At 38.9% G+C, this 24,288-nt stretch overlaps 1 protein-coding gene and 1 long non-coding RNA gene across 4 annotated transcripts in view; one reads left to right on the top strand and one right to left on the bottom strand.

Moving 5' to 3' along the window:
* rhobtb3 (Rho related BTB domain containing 3) overlaps window positions 1–24,288 on the bottom strand; it is an 87,867-nt gene that overhangs the window by 6,635 nt on the left and 56,944 nt on the right. For all 3 annotated transcript variants that reach the window (XR_009802162.1, XM_061874705.1, XM_061874704.1), the window contains exons 8-12: window positions 24,084–24,193; window positions 18,942–19,047; window positions 14,122–14,295; window positions 10,537–10,703; window positions 6,990–7,086 (exon numbers count right to left, since the gene is read on the bottom strand). Coding sequence is in view for 2 of the 3 variants with exons in the window: in XM_061874705.1 (XP_061730689.1) it covers window positions 6,990–7,086; window positions 10,537–10,703; window positions 14,122–14,295; window positions 18,942–19,047; window positions 24,084–24,193 (654 nt within the window). In the remaining variant the exon portion in view is untranslated. The remainder of the gene's footprint in view (window positions 1–6,989; window positions 7,087–10,536; window positions 10,704–14,121; window positions 14,296–18,941; window positions 19,048–24,083; window positions 24,194–24,288) is intronic.
* Window positions 10,218–14,217, top strand: LOC133535157 (uncharacterized). Its single transcript, XR_009802163.1, has 5 exons — window positions 10,218–11,413; window positions 11,503–11,565; window positions 13,081–13,313; window positions 13,400–13,552; window positions 13,642–14,217. It is a non-coding gene; the product is annotated as an uncharacterized LOC133535157 (long non-coding RNA).

Consider the following 24,288-nt stretch of genomic DNA (forward strand, 5'->3'; position numbering starts at 1 on the left):
TTAAGTAATAGTAATGTTGTCATTCAGAGACTTAAGTAATAGTAATGTCGTCATTCAGACACTTAAGTAATAGTAATGTTGTCATTCAGAGACTTAAGTAATAGTAATGTTGTCATTCAGACACTTAAGTAATAGTAATGTCGTCATTCAGACACTTAAGTAATAGTAATGTCGACATTCAGACACTTAAGTAATAGTAATGTTGTCATTCAGAGACTTAAGTAATAGTAATGTTGTCATTCAGAGACTTAAGTAATAGTAATGTCGACATTCAGACACTTAAGTAATAGTAATGTCGACATTCAGACACTTAAGTAATAGTAATGTTGTCATTCAGAGACTTAAGTAATAGTAATGTTGTCATTCAGACACTTAAGTAATAGTAATGTCGACATTCAGACACTTAAGTAATAGTAATGTTGTCATTCAGAGACTTAAGTAATAGTAATGTCATCATTCAGACACTTAAGTAATAGTAATGTTGTCATTCAGAGACTTAAGTAATAGTAATGTCATCATTCAGACACTTAAGTAATAGTAATGTCGACATTCAGACACTTAAGTAATAGTAATGTTGTCATTCAGACACTTAAGTAATAGTAATGTCGACATTTAGACACTTAAGTAATAGTAATGTTGTCATTCAGACACTTAAGTAATAGTAATGTCGTCATTCAGACACTTAAGTAATAGTAATGTCGACATTCAGACACTTAAGTAATAGTAATGTTGTCATTCAGAGACTTAAGTAATAGTAATGTCGACATTCAGACACTTAAGTAATAGTAATGTCGACATTCAGACACTTAAGTAATAGTAATGTTGTCATTCAGACACTTAAGTAATAGTAATGTCGACATTTAGACACTTAAGTAATAGTAATGTTGTCATTCAGACACTTAAGTAATAGTAATGTCGTCATTCAGACACTTAAGTAATAGTAATGTCGACATTCAGACACTTAAGTAATAGTAATGTTGTCATTCAGAGACTTAAGTAATAGTAATGTTGTCATTCAGAGACTTAAGTAATAGTAATGTCGACATTCAGACACTTAAGTAATAGTAATGTCGACATTCAGACACTTAAGTAATAGTAATGTTGTCATTCAGAGACTTAAGTAATAGTAATGTTGTCATTCAGACACTTAAGTAATAGTAATGTTGTCATTCAGAGACTTAAGTAATAGTAATGTTGACATTCAGAGACTTAAGTAATAGTAATGTCGACATTCAGACACTTATGTAATAGTAATGTTGTCATTCAGAGACTTAATAGTAATGTCATCATTCAGACACTTAAGTAATAGTAATGTCGACATTCAGACACTTAAGTAATAGTAATGTTGTCATTCAGACACTTAAGTAATAGTAATGTCGACATTTAGACACTTAAGTAATAGTAATGTTGTCATTCAGACACTTAAGTAATAGTAATGTCGACATTTAGACACTTAAGTAATAGTAATGTCGTCATTCAGACACTTAAGTAATAGTAATGTCGACATTTAGACACTTAAGTAATAGTAATGTCGTCATTCAGACACTTAAGTAATAGTAATGTCGACATTCAGACACTTAAGTAATAGTAATGTCGACATTCAGACACTTAAGTAATAGTAATGTCGACATTTAGACACTTAAGTAATAGTAATGTCGTCATTCAGAGACTTAAGTAATAGTAATGTCGACATTCAGACACTTAAGTAATAGTAATGTCGACATTTAGACACTTAAGTAATAGTAATGTCGTCATTCAGACACTTAAGTAATAGTAATGTCGACATTCAGACACTTAAGTAATAGTAATGTTGTCATTCAGAGACTTAAGTAATAGTAATGTTGTCATTCAGAGACTTAAGTAATAGTAATGTCGACATTCAGACACTTAAGTAATAGTAATGTCGACATTCAGACACTTAAGTAATAGTAATGTTGTCATTCAGAGACTTAAGTAATAGTAATGTTGTCATTCAGACACTTAAGTAATAGTAATGTTGTCATTCAGACACTTAAGTAATAGTAATGTTGTCATTCAGACACTTAAGTAATAGTAATGTTGTCATTCAGACACTTAAGTAATAGTAATGTCGACATTCAGAGACTTAAGTAATAGTAATGTCGACATTCAGACACTTAAGTAATAGTAATGTTGTCATTCAGAGACTTAAGTAATAGTAATGTCATCATTCAGACACTTAAGTAATAGTAATGTCGACATTCAGAGACTTAAGTAATAGTAATGTCATCATTCAGACACTTAAGTAATAGTAATGTCGACATTCAGAGACTTAAGTAATAGTAATGTCATCATTCAGACACTTAAGTAATAGTAATGTCGACATTCAGACACTTAAGTAATAGTAATGTCGTCATTCAGACACTTAAGTAATAGTAATGTCGACATTCAGACACTTAATAGTAATGTTGTCATTCAGAGACTTAAGTAATAGTAATGTCGACATTCAGACACTTAAGTAATAGTAATGTCGACATTCAGACACTTAATAGTAATGTTGTCATTCAGACACTTAAGATTGAGTCCTACACTTGGCTGAAAGTGTGAATAAGACGCCTGATAAGTAACTTTGAAGTGCAGCTTTCAGCCAAGAATTTCTTTACTCATAAATCAACTCTTAGCAGACTTCTTAGGAGTCATTATAAGAAGCTTGATAAATAGGGCCCCTGCTATATTGGGTATGCAACTTTTACACCAGTCTTTAAGAAGCTTGATAAATAGGGCCCCTGCTATATTGGGTATGCAACTTTTACACCAGTCTTTAAGAAGCTTGATAAATAGGGCCCCTGCTATATTGGGTATGCAACTTTTACACCAGTCTTTAAGAAGCTTGATAAATAGGGCCCCTGCTATATTGGGTATGCAACTTTTACACCAGTCTTTAAGAAGCTTGATAAATAGGGCCCCTGCTATATTGGGTATGCAACTTTTACACCAGTCTTTAAGAAGCTTGATAAATAGGGCCCCTGCTATATTGGGTATGCAACTTTTACACCAGTCTTTAAGAAGCTTGATAAATAGGGCCCCTGCTATATTGGGTATGCAACTTTTACACCAGTCTTTAAGAAGCTTGATAAATAGGGCCCCTGCTATATTGGGTATGCAACTTTTACACCAGTCTTTAAGAAGCTTGATAAATAGGGCCCCTGCTATATTGGGTATGCAACTTTTACACCAGTCTTTAAGAAGCTTGATAAATAGGGCCCCTGCTATATTGGGTATGCAACTTTTACACCAGTCTTTAAGAAGCTTGATAAATAGGGCCCCTGCTATATTGGGTATGCAACTTTTACACCAGTCTTTAAGAAGCTTGATAAATAGGGCCCCTGCTATATTGGGTATGCAACTTTTACACCAGTCTTTAAGAAGCTTGATAAATAGGGCCCCTGCTATATTGGGTATGCAACTTTTACACCAGTCTTTAAGAAGCTTGATAAATAGGGCCCCTGCTATATTGGGTATGCAACTTTTACACCAGTCTTTAAGAAGCTTGATAAATAGGGCCCCTGCTATATTGGGTATGCAACTTTTACACCAGTCTTTAAGAAGCTTGATAAATAGGGCCCCTGCTATATTGGGTATGCAACTTTTACACCAGTCTTTAAGAAGCTTGATAAATAGGGCCCCTGCTATATTGGGTATGCAACTTTTACACCAGTCTTTAAGAAGCTTGATAAATAGGGCCCCTGCTATATTGGGTATGCAACTTTTACACCAGTCTATAAGAAGCTTGATAAATAGGGCCCCTGCTATATTGGGTATGCAACTTTTACACCAGTCTTTAAGAAGCTTGATAAATAGGGCCCCTGCTATATTGGGTATGCAACTTTTACACCAGTCTTTAAGAAGCTTGATAAATAGGGCCCCTGCTATATTGGGTATGCAACTTTTACACCAGTCTATAAGAAGCTTGATAAATAGGGCCCCTGCTATATTGGGTATGCAACTTTTACACCAGTCTTTAAGAAGCTTGATAAATAGGGCCCCTGCTATATTGGGTATGCAACTTTTACACCAGTCTTTAAGAAGCTTGATAAATAGGGCCCCTGCTATATTGGGTATGCAACTTTTACACCAGTCTTTAAGAAGCTTGATAAATAGGGCCCCTGCTATATTGGGTATGCAACTTTTACACCAGTCTTTAAGAAGCTTGATAAATAGGGCCCCTGCTATATTGGGTATGCAACTTTTACACCAGTCTTTAAGAAGCTTGATAAATAGGGCCCCTGCTATATTGGGTATGCAACTTTTACACCAGTCTTTAAGAAGCTTGATAAATAGGGCCCCTGCTATATTGGGTATGCAACTTTTACACCAGTCTTTAAGAAGCTTGATAAATAGGGCCCCTGCTATATTGGGTATGCAACTTTTACACCAGTCTTTAAGAAGCTTGATAAATAGGGCCCCTGCTATATTGGGTATGCAACTTTTACACCAGTCTTTAAGAAGCTTGATAAATAGGGCCCCTGCTATATTGGGTATGCAACTTTTACACCAGTCTTTAAGAAGCTTGATAAATAGGGCCCCTGCTATATTGGGTATGCAACTTTTACACCAGTCTATAAGAAGCTTGATAAATAGGGCCCCTGCTATATTGGATATGCAACTTTTACACCAGTCTTTAAGAAGCTTGATAAATAGGGCCCCTGCTATATTGGGTATGCAACTTTTACACCAGTCTTTAAGAAGCTTGATAAATAGGGCCCCTGCTATATTGGGTATGCAACTTTTACACCAGTCTATAAGAAGCTTGATAAATAGGGCCCCTGCTATATTGGGTATGCAACTTTTACACCAATCTTTCTTGACCAGGCGCCCCCTGCTGGGCCGTCAAAATGACCTGTAATACACTTTTCTACCACCTGTGGCAGTAATGACAATATCAAACAGAAGAAGTCTGGAGCAAAAATGAAGTTGTATATTATTATTGATAGTTTATTGAAGAAACATTATTGAGTTGTATTGTATTCATCATCAGTTTTAGGAGTCCCTTCTTTTGCAGTATATTATTATTGACAGTTTATTGTGTAGTCAGCCTGACCTAAGCCTTGGTAATAATCTTTGTGATTCTGTCCTATCATTTGACAAAGTTGTGTTGCATGTTAAACTGCATGTAAATTAGATATCATTTTTGAATAAGATTACAATCAAGAGTAAAATGACTAATTCAATGTTAATATTTGAGTGGGCCCCGTCCCCCTCTGTAGTGCAAACATTGGGCTCTGAGGTCAAAAAGTTGATGAATTCCTGTTTTACATGCATTACATTTTGTAACTTTCCAAAGAAAAGATGATATATATTTTACACTAACACATTAATTCAGTTTAGTTTGTTTTTTAAAAAATCAAATTATTCTGCCCTCCCTGAATGGAGCTATGTCCAATGTCATTCCAAAGACGGCCACAAGGGGGCAATACACCGACTATCTTCCATTTTGATTCAACATTATTTAATCTAAGTACATTGATTGCATGATTTCTATTGACTGGAAAAATATTTTGACCAGAGATGCAATGTTATTGTCAGAATGTCATTTTTTAGGTGTTTTTACTTGCCTGCACATCATTTATATGCTGAAAAGTCACTACTAGGGTGTGTTTTCAGGTGAAATAAATATATTATGTGTATATATATATATATATATATATATATATATATATATATATATATATATATATATATCACGTCATCGATTGGAAAAAGCATTTTTTAGACAAAGTGATTTGCCTGAGCAGCTAAGAGACTCAGAGTAACAAGCTACAAGCGGTAGAAAATGGATTACAAAGGACAGATTTAAAATAAAATAATTAAAAATTTAACCTGGGATTTCCCGCGGGCCAGAACTGGCCCACGGGCCATAGTTTGGGGACCACTGGTTTAAAGGGTCAGGCCAGGGGTGTCCAAAGTGTGGCCCGCAGGGAATTTTTTCATTGCCCAACGGCACATTCTAAAAATACGATTAAAAAAATACAATACATAAAGTGATATAAAAAAGCAAACAGGTGAAATGTAACAAGAAAATGTTGCAATGTTGACTCTAATAAGACAAAGTTGCCATGCAGGCTGTTTCTTTCTTTAAAAAATAATAATGAATCAAAATCAATGACATTAAGAATTATTGACCTATTCGAGGCTCCAATTACGTCACATTAAATATTCCACTTTGAAATATTGTTTGTGTAAAATGTTGCATATTTTGTGTTTGCCAGACCTTTTTGTTTTAAAACGAAAAATCAAAAAACATAAACAACATTAAGACTTAATATTGAAGGTTGGATCTGAAGTTGATCTTGAGATTGTTGTGTTAAAAGTAAACAAAAAAAATATAATTTATTTTTTAACACTTTAATGAGTTGGACCCTTTTGGATCCCCAATAATTTTAGTGATTTTTTCTTTAAGTGTCAAAATAATAATTAAAATCAATGTTATGACTTATTGACCTTTTTAAAGCTACAATTATGTAATTTGAAATATTCCACTTAAAAATTTCATTTGGTGAAAATATTGCATATTTAGTTTTTTCTATAAAAAAATGGTTTTCTTTGAAAAAAGGAGCATACAACTTAATTTTTTTTTTATGTTATATTGACAGATAGATCTAATGTTGATCTACAGATTTAAGTCTATAATAATAATAATAATAATAATAATGCTAAAGACACATTTTTAATATTTTTTTGACCAAAACCCTTTGGTGTCCCTGGGATCAAGCCTGAGTGGAGGCCTAAATGTATATTTTATATACACATATTGTATTGGTTTTAAACATCAAAAATAAGAAAATGGCCCCTGCTTGCTTTGATTGTTCAGAGTGTGGCCCTCAGTGGAAAAAGTTTGGACACCCCTGGGTTACGTGCAATAAGTGTTCAACACACACACACACACACACACACACACACACACACACACACACACACACACACACACACACACACGACACACACAGACAGACACACAGAGAGTGACTGACCTGAGAGCTCCAGGAAGTCGGGCTTGTGGCTGAAGATCAGGTAGTTGTTGGCCATGAAGTGAAGCAGCCAGACATAAAGCTGCTCGGCGTTGTGACACTGAGGATGAGGACACAATAACACACTGAGGATGAGGACACAACAACACACTGAGGATGAGGACACAATAACACACTGAGGATGAGGACACAACAACACACTGAGGAAGAGGACACAATAACACACTGAGGATGAGGACACAACAACACACTGAGGATGAGGACACAACAACACACTGAGGATGAGGACACAATAACACACTGAGGATGAGGACACAACAACACACTGAGGAAGAGGACACAATAACACACTGAGGATGAGGACACAACAACACACTGAGGAAGAGGACACAATAACACACTGAGGATGAGGACACAACAACACACTGAGGATGAGGACACAATAACACACTGAGGATGAGGACACAACAACACACTGAGGAAGAGGACACAATAACACACTGAGGATGAGGACACAACAACACACTGAGGAAGAGGACACAATAACACACTGAGGATGAGGACACAACAACACACTGAGGATGAGGACACAACAACACACTGAGGATGAGGACACAATAACACACTGAGGATGAGGACACAACAACACACTGAGGAAGAGGACACAACAACACACTGAGGATGAGGACACAACAACACACTGAGGATGAGGACACAACAACACACTGAGGATGAGGACACAACAACACACTGAGGATGAGGACACAACAACACACTGAGGATGAGGACACAACAACACACTGAGGATGAGGACACAACAACACACTGAGGATGAGGACACAACAACACACTGAGGATGAGGACACAACAACACACTGAGGATGAGGACACAACAACACACTGAGGATGAGGACACAACAACACACTGAGGAAGAGGACACAACAACACACTGAGGATGAGGACACAACAACACACTGAGGAAGAGGACACAATAACACACTGAGGATGAGGACACAACAACACACTGAGGAAGAGGACACAATAACACACTGAGGATGAGGACACAACAACACACTGAGGATGAGGACACAACAACACACTGAGGATGAGGACACAACAACACACTGAGGATGAGGACACAACAACACACTGAGGATGAGGACACAACAACACACTGAGGATGAGGACACAACAACACACTGAGGATGAGGACACAACAACACACTGAGGATGAGGACACAACAACACACTGAGGATGAGGACACAACAACACACTGAGGATGAGGACACAACAACACACTGAGGATGAGGACACAACAACACACTGAGGAAGAGGACACAACAACACACTGAGGATGAGGACACAACAACACACTGAGGAAGAGGACACAACAACACACTGAGGAAGAGGACACAACAACACACTGAGGATGAGGACACAACACACTGAGGATGAGGACACAACAACACACTGAGGATGAGGACACAACAACACACTGAGGAAGAGGACACAACAACACACTGAGGATGAGGACACAACACACTGAGGATGAGGACACAACAACACACTGAGGATGAGGACACAACAACACACTGAGGAAGAGGACACAACAACACACTGAGGATGAGGACACAACAACACACTGAGGATGAGGACACAACAACACACTGAGGATGAGGACACAACAACACACTGAGGATGAGGACACAACAACACACTGAGGATGAGGACACAACAACACACTGAGGATGAGGACACAACAACACACTGAGGATGAGGACACAACAACACACTGAGGATGAGGACACAACAACACACTGAGGATGAGGACACAACAACACACTGAGGATGAGGACACAACAACACACTGAGGATGAGGACACAACAACACACTGAGGATGAGGACACAACAACACACTGAGGATGAGGACACAACAACACACTGAGGAAGAGGACACAACAACACACTGAGGATGAGGACACAACAACACACTGAGGAAGAGGACACAACAACACACTGAGGAAGAGGACACAACAACACACTGAGGATGAGGACACAACACACTGAGGATGAGGACACAACAACACACTGAGGATGAGGACACAACAACACACTGAGGAAGAGGACACAACAACACACTGAGGATGAGGACACAACACACTGAGGATGAGGACACAACAACACACTGAGGATGAGGACACAACAACACACTGAGGAAGAGGACACAACAACACACTGAGGATGAGGACACAACAACACACTGAGGATGAGGACACAACAACACACTGAGGATGAGGACACAACAACACACTGAGGATGAGGACACAACAACACACTGAGGATGAGGACACAACAACACACTGAGGATGAGGACACAACAACACACTGAGGAAGAGGACACAACAACACACTGAGGATGAGGACACAACAACACACTGAGGATGAGGACACAACAACACACTGAGGATGAGGACACAACAACACACTGAGGATGAGGACACAACAACACACTGAGGATGAGGACACAACAACACACTGAGGATGAGGACACAACAACACACTGAGGATGAGGACACAACAACACACTGAGGATGAGGACACAACAACACACTGAGGATGAGGACACAACAACACACTGAGGATGAGGACACAACAACACACTGAGGATGAGGACACAACAACACACTGAGGATGAGGACACAACAACACACTGAGGATGAGGACACAACAACACACTGAGGATGAGGACACAACAACACACTGAGGATGAGGACACAACAACACACTGAGGATGAGGACACAACAACACACTGAGGATGAGGACACAACAACACACTGAGGATGAGGACACAACAACACACTGAGGATGAGGACACAACAACACACTGAGGATGAGGACACAACAACACACTGAGGATGAGGACACAACAACACACTGAGGATGAGGACACAACAACACACTGAGGATGAGGACACAACAACACACTGAGGATGAGGACACAACAACACACTGAGGATGAGGACACAACAACACACTGAGGATGAGGACACAACAACACACTGAGGATGAGGACACAACAACACACTGAGGATGAGGACACAACAACACACTGAGGATGAGGACACAACAATCACAACATGTCACTTCTCCAAAAGCACTCAAACAATCGCTATGATGAAAAACACATTTGTTTTATTTCCTTATAAGTTTCTTAAGTGCAAAAATGATGAAGCTGAGTTTCTTCATTTCATTTTCATCTAACAAAAGTTTCAATTAATGAAAAGACACCTCCATTATAAAATACAAATTAATTTGCAGGTGTGCCAGCCTGACGGGACTTTGTCTTTTGGATGACTGAGTCTTGTATTCATCCTAGCATAGATTGTCAGGGTTATGATGGAAAATAGGAGATGGCACTAATGACAATAATAATAATAATAAAACAGGTGTGACTGGCTGTGTGTCCCGACCGCCCACTTCTTGCCATGAGATGTAAAGTTGAAGCCTCACCGGTTGTTTTTGCCGACTAATGTCAGCCACACTGACCTTTGCCTGGCGCAGCAGTCGCACCACGCTGATGCCCGTGGATGCCAGCTCTCTGCTGGGCATGCTCTGAAGGTAGGCACACACACACACCTCACACAGGTGCTGCAGGCGCTTCACCTGGTACATCTCTGCACACACCAGCACGGCCATGGCCTGCAACACACTGGCTGTGCACGCACGCACGCACGCACGCACGCACGCACGCACGCACGCACGCACGCACGCACGCACGCACGCACGCACACACACACACACACACACACAGTGTAAGATGCGAGGTGAGGAAAGAGGTCCACCATGTTGAGGTCCAGCAGGCTCAACACGTCACTAAAAGTTCTCTAAAAATGTCTCCCAGCACACAAACACTTTTTATTCCACTTCCCTTTGAATAGTCACAGCTGCTGCCAAGAGTAGACCGCCACAATAAAGGTCTAATATCACACACTCTTTACATTAATACATTTGTTTATTGACAAATTAAACACAAATATATCAAACCCCCCACAAATTAAAGTACTATATACACACACACATATATACTGTATATGTATATATATATATATATATATATATATATATATTCAGGGTTCCCTACACATTCATTTATTTGTGGCGGCCTGCTACGAAAGAATTACAGCCACCACAAACAGATTTTTCGGCTTTTGACTCACTCAACCGCTCATAAAAGCAATGGGACTCTGTCTGTGAATGCAGCTTGTAGTTACAACTCCGGTGCAGTAGGTGGCGGTAGCCTACTATGCATTGTAACTCCGCCAATTACACTTAATTCACCTGGTGGGTCAAAAGAAGAAGAAAACAACAACGATGACGACGGCGAAGTAAAGGAATAACGGACCGACCGGATCAAAATACGAGGGTAAGATGTCTTGGCAAACAAGTTGAAAAGTGGTCTGAAGCTGTGCAGTGTGCAGCACCGACTCTGATTTTCTTAATTTTTATTTTCAGGACCGGGGCGGACACAAGCAGTAACAGTCACCTGTTACCATAGCAACGAGCTAACATGTGCAGGTGATAACCCTGTTGTCAATAAACACACCTGAAGACGCTGCTTCAGACACTGCATTAATACTGAAAGCTACATTGTGCACTGCAGCATGTCAATATTAATATTAATTAAAGTACATTGTGCACTGCAGCATGTCAATATTAATATTAATTAAAGTACATTGTCCACTGCAGCATGTCAATATTAATATTAATTAAAGTACATTGTGCACTGCAGCATGTTAATATTAATATTAATTAAAGTACATTGTCCACTGCAGCATGTCAATATTAATATTAATTAAAGCTACATTGTGCACTGCAGCATGTCAATATTAATATTAATTAAAGCTACATTGTCCACTGCAGCATGTCAATATTAATATTAATTAAAGTACATTGTGCACTGCAGCATGTCAATATTAATATTAATTAAAGCTACATTGTCCACTGCAGCATGTCAATATTAATATTAATTAAAGTACATTGTGCACTGCAGCATGTCAATATTAATATGAATTAAAGCTACATTGTGCACTGCAGCATGTCAATATTAATATTAATTAAAGCTACATTGTGCACTGCAGCATGTCAATATTAATATGAATTAAAGCTACATTGTGCACTGCAGCATGTCAATATTAATATTAATTAAAGCTACATTGTGCACTGCAGCATGTCAATATTAATATTAATTAAAGCTACATTGTGCACTGCAGCATGTCAATATTAATATTAATTAAAGTACATTGTGCACTGCAGCATGTCAATATTAATATTAATTAAAGCTACATTGTGCACTGCAGCATGTCAATATTAATATTAATTAAAGCTACATTGTGCACTGCAGCATGTCAATATTAATATGAATTAAAGCTACATTGTGCACTGCAGCATGTCAATATTAATATTAATTAAAGCTACATTGTCCACTGCAGCATGTCAATATTAATATTAATTAAAGCTACATTGTGCACTGCAGCATGTCAATATTAATATTAATTAAAGCTACATTGTCCACTGCAGCATGTCAATATTAATATTAATTAAAGCTACATTGTCCACTGCAGCATGTCAATATTAATATTAATTAAAGCTACATTGTCCACTGCAGCATGTCAATATTAATATCAATTAAAGCTACATTGTCCACTGCAGCATGTCAATATTAATATTAATTAAAGCTACATTGTCCACTGCAGCATGTCAATATTAATATTAATTAAAGCTACATTGTCCACTGCAGCAAGTCAATGCAATGAAAAGAATCAAATGTGAGCCAACCAGCAGTTCAAATGTTGTCCAGGTTAATGTTTTAGCCATTAAAGTCCCTTCATTTGAAGATTTCAGCTGTGATCGGGCTTTAAAGAGGTGGCTGACCTGTTCAGGTGGTGTAACTGCTGCTGGTCAAATAATGTCAAATAGCAGATCTAATGATTAAAGTTACATGTTTTTTATGTGTACTCTTGACTCTATGGTCTGACCCTCAATGACTACATTAAAGGTGGCTGTAAGTTCATCTTCCCATGTTCATTGTAGGTCATCCAGCCTTGCCTAAGTGGCCTGGAAACAACCTTCACCTGGGGTTCCATGACCTGGACATACTTGGGGCTTTCAGTGTCTTTGGACCTAAATCGGCTGCTCTGCAAGATGACTCTGCTAACATCGACAATCTGAGGATTCTTGCCAGAAAATTCTGCCCTGAGCAACAGAATGAGGTCCTGCAGGAGTGGACTTCATTTAAGAACCATGAGATTACTGGGGCATTCAAGGTGGGCGAATTCAACTGATTTATAACTATAGGATAATAGGATATGATTAATAACACACTAACTACTGCCAAATGTGTTTTTTGAAGGACAAGAACCAGGCTGACATCCTTGCTCTGCTGGCAAGTGAGTTGGAGGAGTGGGATCATGTCTACTCTGGTCTCAGCTTCCTAGCAGGCATGGCCTTGGTGATCCCTGTTTCAAGTGTTAATTGTCAACGGGATTTTTCTACTCTGAAAAGGGTAAGAGCATCACTCCGAGGAGCAAAACAAATATTTTCTTTACTGGTGCAGTTTATGACATTAACTTTTTTTTTTTGATGAATCCTTAGGTGAAAACAGACCTGAGGAATCATCTGCAAGGAGAACACCTGGATGCCTGCCTGAGAATCTCCATCAACGGACCTGACCACAAGGACTTTCCTTACGCTATTTTTTTCAGAAGCCCTGAACAATTAATTGTCCTAAAAAAGGGAGCAAAGTGTGCAGGCAGTAAGAAACACTTGGTTGAGTGGAGGCAGTAAAACTGATGGCAGTCTAAACTTCAAGATTCTTGGAGTGGGCTTTAAGAGACATTTTAGCTTTTATATTTTATAAGATTATATATTTTTTGTAAGAACCACAATTAATAAATATATTTCAGTGAATAACTAATTGTTCAAATCTGTATATAAATATGTACATAAACTATATTCCAACTCTGTGTTCTTCTTGGTCATCGCCGCCGATACAAATAAAAATGTTCATTCCAGCAGATGAAAAAGACGAGTTATTTTCCAGGGAAAAGTGTAGTTTGCATGCAGTTCACATACCCGGACAGCAGGAGTCAGTGTAGAGATACTCCAGGAAGGACAGGAAGGTGTCTGAGGAGACGCCATGGATGGGAACAACTCGACTGCGGGCCTCGGCGTACTTGCCGCTGAACATGGCCGCCATCACGTCACAGCGAGCTACCAGGACCGCACGGTGGGCTGGTAACACACTTCCTGTGACACAACAACATTAACAACACACTTCCTGTGACACAACAACAACATTAACAACACACTCCCTTCAAAACACAAAACAACATCAACACAGTCCCTTGAACACACAACAACACACTGCCTTGAACACACACAACAACAACACACTCCCTTGAACACAACAACAACAACACAGTCCCTTGAACACAACAACAACAACACAGTCCCTTGAACACACACAGAACAACAACAACAACACAGTCCCTTGAACACACACAGAACAACAACAACAACAACAAAGTCCTTTGAACACAACAACAACACACTCCCTTGAACACACACAGAACAACAACACACTCCCTTGAACACACAGAACAACAACAACAACAACACACTCCCTTGAACACACACAGAACAACAACAACACAGTCCCTTGAACACAACAACACACTCCCTTGAACACAACAACAACAACACACTCCCTTGAACACACACAGAACAACAACAACACAGTCCTTTGAACACAACAACAACATCACACTCCCTTGAACACACACAGAACAACAACAACAACACAGTCCCTTGAACACACACAGAACAACAACAACAACAACACAGTCCCTTGAACACAACAACAACAACACACTCCCTTGAACACACACAGAACAACAACAACAACACACTCCCTTGAACACACAACAACACACTCCCTTCAAAACACACAACATCAACACAGTCCCTTGAACACACAACAACACAGTCCCTTGAACACAACAACAACACACTCCTTTGAACACACACATAACAACAACAACACAGTCCCTTGAACACACACAGAACAACAACAACAACAACAACACAGTCCCTTGAACACAACAACAACAACACACTCCCTTGAACACACACAAGAACAACAACACAGTCCCTTGAACACACAACAACACACTCCCTTGAACACACACAACAACAACAACACAGTCCCTTGAACACACAACAACACACTCCCTTGAACACACACAACAACAACAACACAGTCCCTTGAACACACAACAACAACACACTCCCTTGAACACACACAACACACTCACTTCAAAACACACAACAACATCAACACAGTCCCTTGAACACACAACAACAACACAGTCCCTTGAACACAACAACAACACAGTCCCTTGAACACACACACAACGACAACACAGTCCCTTGAACACACACAACAACAACAACACAGTCCCTTGAACACACAACAACAACACAGTCCCTTGAACACACACAACAACAACAGAGTCCCTTGAACACACACAACAACAACAACAACACAGTCCCTTGAACACACACAACAACACAGTTCCTTGAACACACACAACAACAACAACACAGTCCCTTGAACACACACACAACAACAACACAGTCCCTTGAACACACAACAACAACAACAACACAGTCCCTTAAACACACACAACAACACAGTTCCTTGAACACACACAACAACAACACAGTCCCTTGATCACACAACAACAACAACACAGTCCCTTGAACACACACAGAACAACACAGTCCCTTGAACACACACAGAACAACAACAACAACACAGTCCCTTGAACACACAACAACAACAACAACACAGTCCCTTGAACACACAACAACAACAACAACACAGTCCCTTGAACACACACAGAACAACAACACAGTCCCTTGAACACACACAGAACAACAACAACAACACAGTCCCTTGAACACACAACAACAACAACAACACAGTCCCTTGAACACACAACAACAACAACAACACAGTCCCTTGAACACACACAACAACAACACAATCCCTTGAAAACACACAGTTTTGATGTGAGAATCTACAATGTAAATAGTGATGAAAATAAAGCAAAATCACTGAAATGAGAAGGTGTGTCCCCACTTCTGAGCTGTCCTGTGTATATAAATATAATAAATATAATAATATTAATAATATATGTGAAGATGAGGTAGATCACCTCGACTTGGTCATTTGAAAAGTAACTTGCCTGCAAAAAGTGTGAACACTACTACTTAAGCACATGTGATTGTTTCCTGTTTTAGATACATTTGCAAAATTTAAAAGAAAGAAAACAAACATTTTTCACATTGTTGATATGAGGTTTTGTCTGTTTAGTGCAGGAGTGTCCAAAGTGCGGCCCGGGGCCCATTTGTGGCCCGCAACTAATTGTTTAGCGGCCCGCCACACTTTCTGGAAATGCTATTGCAAAAATAAAAATAAAACATTAAAAAAAAAGTGGAATGAGGTCCAATCTAACTAGAAAAGGTTGGATGTTTTTTTTTCCTTTGTCTATCTTTATTTTTCTTTTTTTTGCCATTGCGCCAAAAAAAATAAAAAAAAATAAAAATCCACCCAACACTAATTATTGACCTATTCAAGGCTCCATTTATTTCAAATATTTCACTTTAAAATGATTACTGTGGAAAATATTGCATATATTGTGTGGTTGCCATACAAAACATTGTTTTCTTTGACAAAAGAGCATAAAAAACAAACAAAATAAAAGTTCAAACATAAAATAGACAGATATATCTGAAGTTGATCTTGTAACTTAAGAAAAACTAATAAAAATGTATCACTTTGAGTGGGGCACCTTTTGGATCCCAAATATATTTAATGAGATTTTATTCATCTTGAATTGATTAATGAATTAATATCAAAGGTGTCCTGCATTATTGATATTTGAAGGCTGTAATTACTTCACATTGCTTTCTGAATGTTTTGGGCAGTGGGGGAAATACTGAAGCAGATTTCAGTTTTATTATAAAAAAAACTAAGTTGTCTTTCACAAAAAAGGCATAATATCAACCTGAAGTTTATATATTGTAGAGATTTACTGTAAGCGTTAAATAATTAAAAAACAAATAATAATTTGACTTGTTTTTAACATTTTAGTGACTTAGACCCTCAATGGCCCCCGGGGGCCCTACAGGTAAAAAAAATAATCCATATATTGGTTTGAAAATGAAAAATATCAAAATGGTCCCCGCATGCTTTAATATTTCTGTGTGTGGCCCTCAGTGGACAAAGTTTGGACACCCCTGGTTTAGAGCAAACATGAATGGAGTAAGTTGTGCAACATAACATGTGGAGAACGTCAATGTACTCTAGTGAGGGAGTTAAAAAGCCAATGGACCACTTGTGGGTGTTGATTGCAGTGGTGGCCGGGGTGAGGTGCAGTGGTGGCCGGGGTGAGGTGCAGTGGTGGCCGGGGTGAGGTGCAGTGGTGGCCGGGGTGAGGTGCAGTGGTGGCCGGGGTGAGGTGCTCTGGTGGCCGGGGTGAGGTGCTCTGGTGGCCGGGGTGAGGTGCTCTGGTGAGGAGTGACCCCGTGTCAAAGAACAGCAGATTGTACACAAGCTGAGTGCCAGCTGCTATTATTCCTGCTTTAAAGGCCTACTGAAATGAGATGTTCTTATTTAAACGGGGATAGCAGCTCCATTCTATGTGTCATACTTCATCATTTCGCCATATTGCCATATTTTTGTTGGAAGGATTTAGTAGAGAACATCCAGGATAAAATTTGCAACTTTTGGTTGCTAATAAAAAAGCCTTGCCTGTACCGGAAGTAGCAGACGATGTGTGCGTGACGTCACGGGTTGTGGAGCTCCTCACATCTGAACATTGTTTACAATCATGACCACCAGCAGCGAGAGCGATTCGAACCGAGCAAACGACGATTTCCCCATTAATTTGAGTGAGGATGAAAGATTCGTGGATGAGGAAATTTAGAGTGAAGCCCAAAAAAAAAAAGAGAAAAAAAAGGTGAGGGCAGTGGGAGCGATTCAGATGTTTTTAGACACATTTACTAGGATAATTCTGGGAAATCCCTTATCTGCTTATTGTGTTACTAGTGTTTTGTGAGTTAAATAATACCTTAAAGTCGGAGGGGTGTGGGCACCAGAATCTAGGGAAGTCACGAAGCTGCAGCAGGACAGAAGCTTTGCTGATCTCTGGTAAGAGCTGACTTATTTCCACAATTTTGTCACCAAAAACTGCCGGTTGACAGATAGTCGGGATCCATGTTTGCTTGACCGCTCTGATCCATAGTAAAGTTTCACCTCCAGGAATTTGAAACAAGGAATCACAGTGTGTTTGTGTGGCTAAAGGCTAAAGCTTCCCACCTCCATCTTTCTTCTTTGACGTCTCCATTATTAATTGAACAAATTGCAAAAGATTCAGCAACACAGATGTCCAAAATACTGTGTAATTATGTCGTTAAAGCAGACGACTAATAGCTTGGATCGGGCTTGAAAATAATGTCCACTGCAACCCAAAACGTTTAACGTACGCGTCATCAAACTGCGACGTTTTCAACACAACACTTCGCGGGAAATTTAAAATTGCAATTTAGTCAACTAAAGCGGCCGTATTGTCATGTGTTGCAATGTTAATATTTCATCATTGATATATAAACTATCAGACTGTGTGGTCGCTAGTAGTGGCTTTCAGTAGGACTTTAAAGATCCCATTACTGCCTTCTAGGACTTTTCTTCCAGTCACTCACACAAAGAGGCACAAGTGCTGGTTATGTACTTATCAGGTCTTCATATGGACCATCAGGCCTGTCTGCCGGCTCCTAATTCAATCAAGTGTGATGAAATGTGACCTTCCTGCGCCGTGTGGACGCACCTTGCACCATGAAGATGACGTCCGAGTAGAGGGGGGAATTGAAGAGGTTGACCAGGGTCTGGGGTCCCAGCTGGGCGGCTCGTGCACTCGGGGTGTCTCTGGCTCCCTGCACACAGGAAAAGCAAGAAAAGCCAGGAGGTAAAAGTGACTGACACCTGAGCTGGATGCCAAGTGGGGATTCTGCAATTAGCATTCTGAGTGTTCACAACGCAGCCCCTGTGGAATATAAACGGCGCGGCGTAGAAGTGGCCGAACACACTCGGATGGCGACGGCCAGAGCATAAGAATGGAGCTGAAAACCAACTGGAGATGCTTTTTTAATCCTGCTCACTGAGCCATTTATCCAAGGCAGACAGGAAGTTCAGTCTGGACAAACAATCATTCGAAGATGGATTATTTACTGCTTTGCAAACTACAAGCACATTTTCTTTTCCTATGTTTTGAACCCTGCGGCCTATAAATCGGTCCAACTAATTTATGGATTTTTCTTTGTTGACGGCCATAATGAAATGGTTTAAAAAAACAACAACAACAAGCAGCAACTGCACTAATGTGTGTTATTGTTTGCACCATGGCGCCATCTTTGGGACAAGTTTGCTCACCACAGGTGAAGTGAAGTATATTCATAAGCACCTTTCTCCAGAGACTCAAAGCACTTTACGTGGTGAAACCCATTATCTACATTTCAAAGAGTGTGGGTGGCACTGGGAGCAGGTGGGTAAAGTGTCTTGCTCAAGGACACAACGGCAGTGGCTAGGATGGCGGAAGCGGGATCGAACCTGGAACCCTCAAGTTGCTGGCACGGCCGCTCTACCAACCGAGCCACGCCGCGGTGCTAGTCATCGATGGCGTTTCTACTCGTATGAATTCTTCATTCATCACTCCAAGCCACCATTGCAAGTTTACAATATAACTAAAACTATTATGTCCCTGCGGCTTTTAAAACCGTGTGGCTCATTTATAGATTTTGGCTAACGGCAACAATGTTTTGTATTAAACAAATAGTTGTCATGTGACAGCGACAGAAATACTAAAGTCGCTCCCCGTCACAATCAAGGTAGATTTTCAAGTTGTATTATTAGTTTTTAAATGTCTTAATGGCCTTGTGCCTTCTTATCTATAAGACCTGCTTCTACCGTATCAACCCTCGCAGATCATAGGGTCCTCTGGCACTTTTATCTTTACCAAATACCAGAACAAAGACCCACGGTGAGGCGGCATTCAGCCACTATGGCCCTCACCTGTGGAACACCTGTGGAACACCTGTGGAACACCTGTGGAACACCAGAGAGCCTCAGACTGCAGACAGTGTTGAAATCATTTGAAAAAGGCCAAAGAAACACCTTTTTAATGATCATGGTAGATCAGGGGTCACCAACCTTTTGGAAAGCAAGAGCTACTTTTTGGGTACTGATTAATGCCAAGGGCTACCAGTTTGATACACACTTCAATAAATTGCCAGAAATAGCCAATTTTCTAATTTTACCTTCAATAAATAAATCTCTATATATAAAAAAATGGGTATTTTTGTCTGTGATTCCGTCGTACATTTTTTTGCTTTTACGTAAGTTTTTTCTAGAGAATAAATGATGAAAAAAACACTTAAATTAACGGTTTTAAAGAGGAGAAAACACGAAAAAAATGAAAATTTAATTTTGATACATAGTTTATCTTCAATTTTGACTTTAAAATTCAAAATTCAACAGAAAAAAATGAAGAGAAAAACTAGCTAATATGAATCTTTTAAAAAAATATAAAAAAAATTTGATGGAACATTATTAGTCATTTTTCCTGATTAAGATTAATTTTAGAATTTTGATGACATGTTTTAAATAGGTTAAAATCCAATCTGAACTTTGTTAGAATATATAACAAATTGGACCAAGCTTTATTTCTAACAAAGACAAATCATTATTTCTTCTAGATTTTCCAGAACAAAAATTTTAAAAGAGATTCAAAAGACTTGGAAATAAGATTTAAATTTGATTCTACAGATTTTCTAGATTTGCCAGAATATTTTTATTTTTTATTTTAATCATAATAGGTTTGAATAAATATTTCACAAATATTCTTTGTCGAAAAAACAGAAGTTAAAATTAAGAATTCAATTAAAATGTATTTATTATTTTTTACAATAATAACAATAAAAATGCTGGAACATTTATTTAAATTGTCAGGAAAGAAGAGGAAGGAATTTAAAAGGTAAAAAGGTATATGTGTTTAAAAATCCAAAAATCATTTTCAAGGTTGGATTTTTTCTGTAAAATTGTCTTTCTGAAAGTTAGAAGAAGCAAAGTAAAAAAATTAATGAATTTATTTAAACAAGTGAAGACCAAGTCTTTAAAATATTTTCTTGGATTTTCAAATTCTATTTGAGTTTTGTCTCTCTTAGAATTAAAAATGTCGAGCAAAGCGAGACCAGCTTGCTAGTAAATAAATACAATTTAAAAAATAGAGGCAGCTCACTGGTAAGTGCTGCTATTTGAGCTATTTTTAGAACAGGCCAGCGGGCGACTCATCTGGTCCTTACGGGCGACCTGGTGCCCGCTGACCCCTGGGTTGGATTCATGTTTTTTTAAATTCATTTTTATTATTAATATTACTACTATTATTCTCTCAATGTTAAGATTGTATTGACTTATTAATGTAATATTTATATTATTTATATTTTAATTTGTACCTAAATTTTATCATGTTTTTCAAATGGTGTTGATTTGACTTATTCTCCAGTGTTGACGCCTCAAAGGTGACATTTTACCTCAAGTCCTCAGTGCCATGCCATGTTTGCTTTTTGATTTCACATTGTCAATAGTGCTGTGTGTGTGTGTGTGTGTGTGTGTGTGTGTGTGTGTGTGTGTGTGTGTGTGTGTGTGTGTGTGTGTGTGTGTGTGTTTTCTTCTCTTCTATTTTTTGAACACCACTTGGTGTTTGTCACTTTCCTGTGTATGAAAGTCACTATGTAATTAATGTTTGATTTATTTTGATTGGTATACCGTTCGACCCGAATAATATTTGTTTCCAATAAATAAATGTGATCTACATCTTCTCATTTAACTCAGGGGTCCCCATGACATCTTTTGTTCTCCTCCATTTGACAAAGTGGAGGTTGTCATGACTACTGTCTGATTCCAATCAATGCAAGTCATCACAATCACACCAACTTATATTCATGAAAGAAACATGCTTGTATTATTATTAAACACATTTAACTTGATAACAAAAACCTCTCTTTTATAAAGCAATGAATATAAATGATATAAATGAATGATCCCCTCCACTTGGTCAACTGCAAAGTAGCTGGCCTGCAGAAAAAGTGTGGCCAGCCCTAAACTAACTGATACTAGTGATTGTTTCCTTGATTAAAAAAAAAAAAACTATAATACTGAGGAAGTCTTATGAACGGCTCCTAAAGATCTGACTCCCTTCAAAGAATCCCATCTCTAGTACTTTCTCTGCCAAGCGGCACAGGAAATACCGTATTTCCTTGAATTGCTGCCGGGGCGCTAATCAATTTAAAATCTCTTCTCACTCCGGCACTTACCAAAGGCATGTGGTAAATTTAGGCCTGCGCTTATAAATTTGAGTGTGATGTAAGGATACCATCATGAAAAGCACATTTAATAAAAAAAACGTTATTATGGTCTTACCTTTACTTATAAATGAAGTCCATGCGCAGCTCCTTCTGATCAAAAGCATCGATAACTTCTTTATAGAAGTCTTCCTTATCTTTCTTCAGTTTTAAAAGTCTCTCTGTCTCGATGGAGATCTTCCTTTATTACCTCCTGCTTCGATTGAAAGTCCAGTTTAGAAAACTGTTTTATTTTAGATATGTAATCCTCCATGTTAAAAGTGCAAGCGAGAGGAAAAACTTAAGGATCGCTGCTCACTCTTGCTGCTTGTTGTCACTTCTTCTGCAGCCGAGTAGTCGCAAGAAGGATCACTAGCGCCCTCTACCACCAGGAGGCGGGAGTCATTTAATGACTCATATTTGACCCACGCAGCTACGGTATATTAATAAAACATAGCTGCTTACTGTTCTTTTTAGCATATTCAATAGCTTGGACCTTAAATCCTACTAATAGCTCTTAATTTTCTTCCCTTTATGCGATTTCAAATGATTGAAATCAGCCTCCTCCATTTTGAAAATGATGACAGGTGAAGTGTCACTCGTGACGTGACGAGTTTGACCCGGCGGAAATTCTAGACATGCACTAATAAAAATAATATTTTGCGAAAGGAGTTTGACCCGGCGTTAATCCTGAGCCGGCGGTAATGCTAAGCATGCGCTAATTATTTTGTGAAAGGAGTTTGACCCAGCAGTAATTCTAGGCAGGCACATACTATATACACATACTATATACTATATACACATACTATATACTATATACACATACTATATACTATATACACATACTATATACTATATACACATACTATATACTATATACACATACTATATACTATATACACATACTATATATTATATACACATACTATATACTATATACACATACTATATACTATATACACATACTATATACCATATACACATACTATATACCCGGCGGCAATTCAAGAAAATATGGTAACTTATTTTTGTTTCATTTGTTCAGATAGTCTTCAGAAGACATGTCAACATCATTTCAACATGTTGTTTATTGCAGCATGATCTATCAAGACTGGACATGTTTCATCATATTAAAGCAGGGCCTGAGCTGGTCACGTTGCAGGTAAGTGGGCGGGTCTTACCTACCTGACACCTCTCCTCATCTCCCGCCTGATGAGCTTTAACACTCATCGGCATTTTCTCCTTTATGGAGTCACGCCTTGTTTGTTTTCCCTTAATTCCCACGCTGCCTCAAAGTCGATTACTGAGACGACTGTAATTATGCAAATATGCTAATTCTAATGTGTCAAAACCCCATCCTGCTAATTAAGGTCAGCGCTGCAGCCGTGTGTTACTTGAGCAAAGAGCGGCTTTCTCACGTCGGAGATTAGAAGGACTTAAACTCTCATTTCAGGAGGGCAGAGAGAGCAAATGAAAAACTAAACACTTCCAATCTGAGGAGGATGTTGGCTTGTTTTCTGTACTTTGCTGGAAGGATCGGAGTGTTAGCACGTGAGGACAAACTTAGCACTCACCCTCTCTCTGCCAATAAGTGAGCGTATGCGCTCCATCAGCTGAGCCACAGCCAGGGAGTTCTTCAGCTTCTCCTCCAAGGCCTCCTGGAGGTGTTCCCACTCCCACGCGCCTGCAGAACATCAACAAACACCATCATTCTCTGGACCCCAAAAGGCATCGCTGATTGAAAGTCAGTGTTGTGTGCAGAGACTCTACAACACACCT

Source organism: Nerophis ophidion, linkage group LG16 (genome assembly GCF_033978795.1).
Source record: "Nerophis ophidion isolate RoL-2023_Sa linkage group LG16, RoL_Noph_v1.0, whole genome shotgun sequence".
Taxonomy (NCBI): Eukaryota; Metazoa; Chordata; class Actinopteri; order Syngnathiformes; family Syngnathidae; genus Nerophis; species Nerophis ophidion.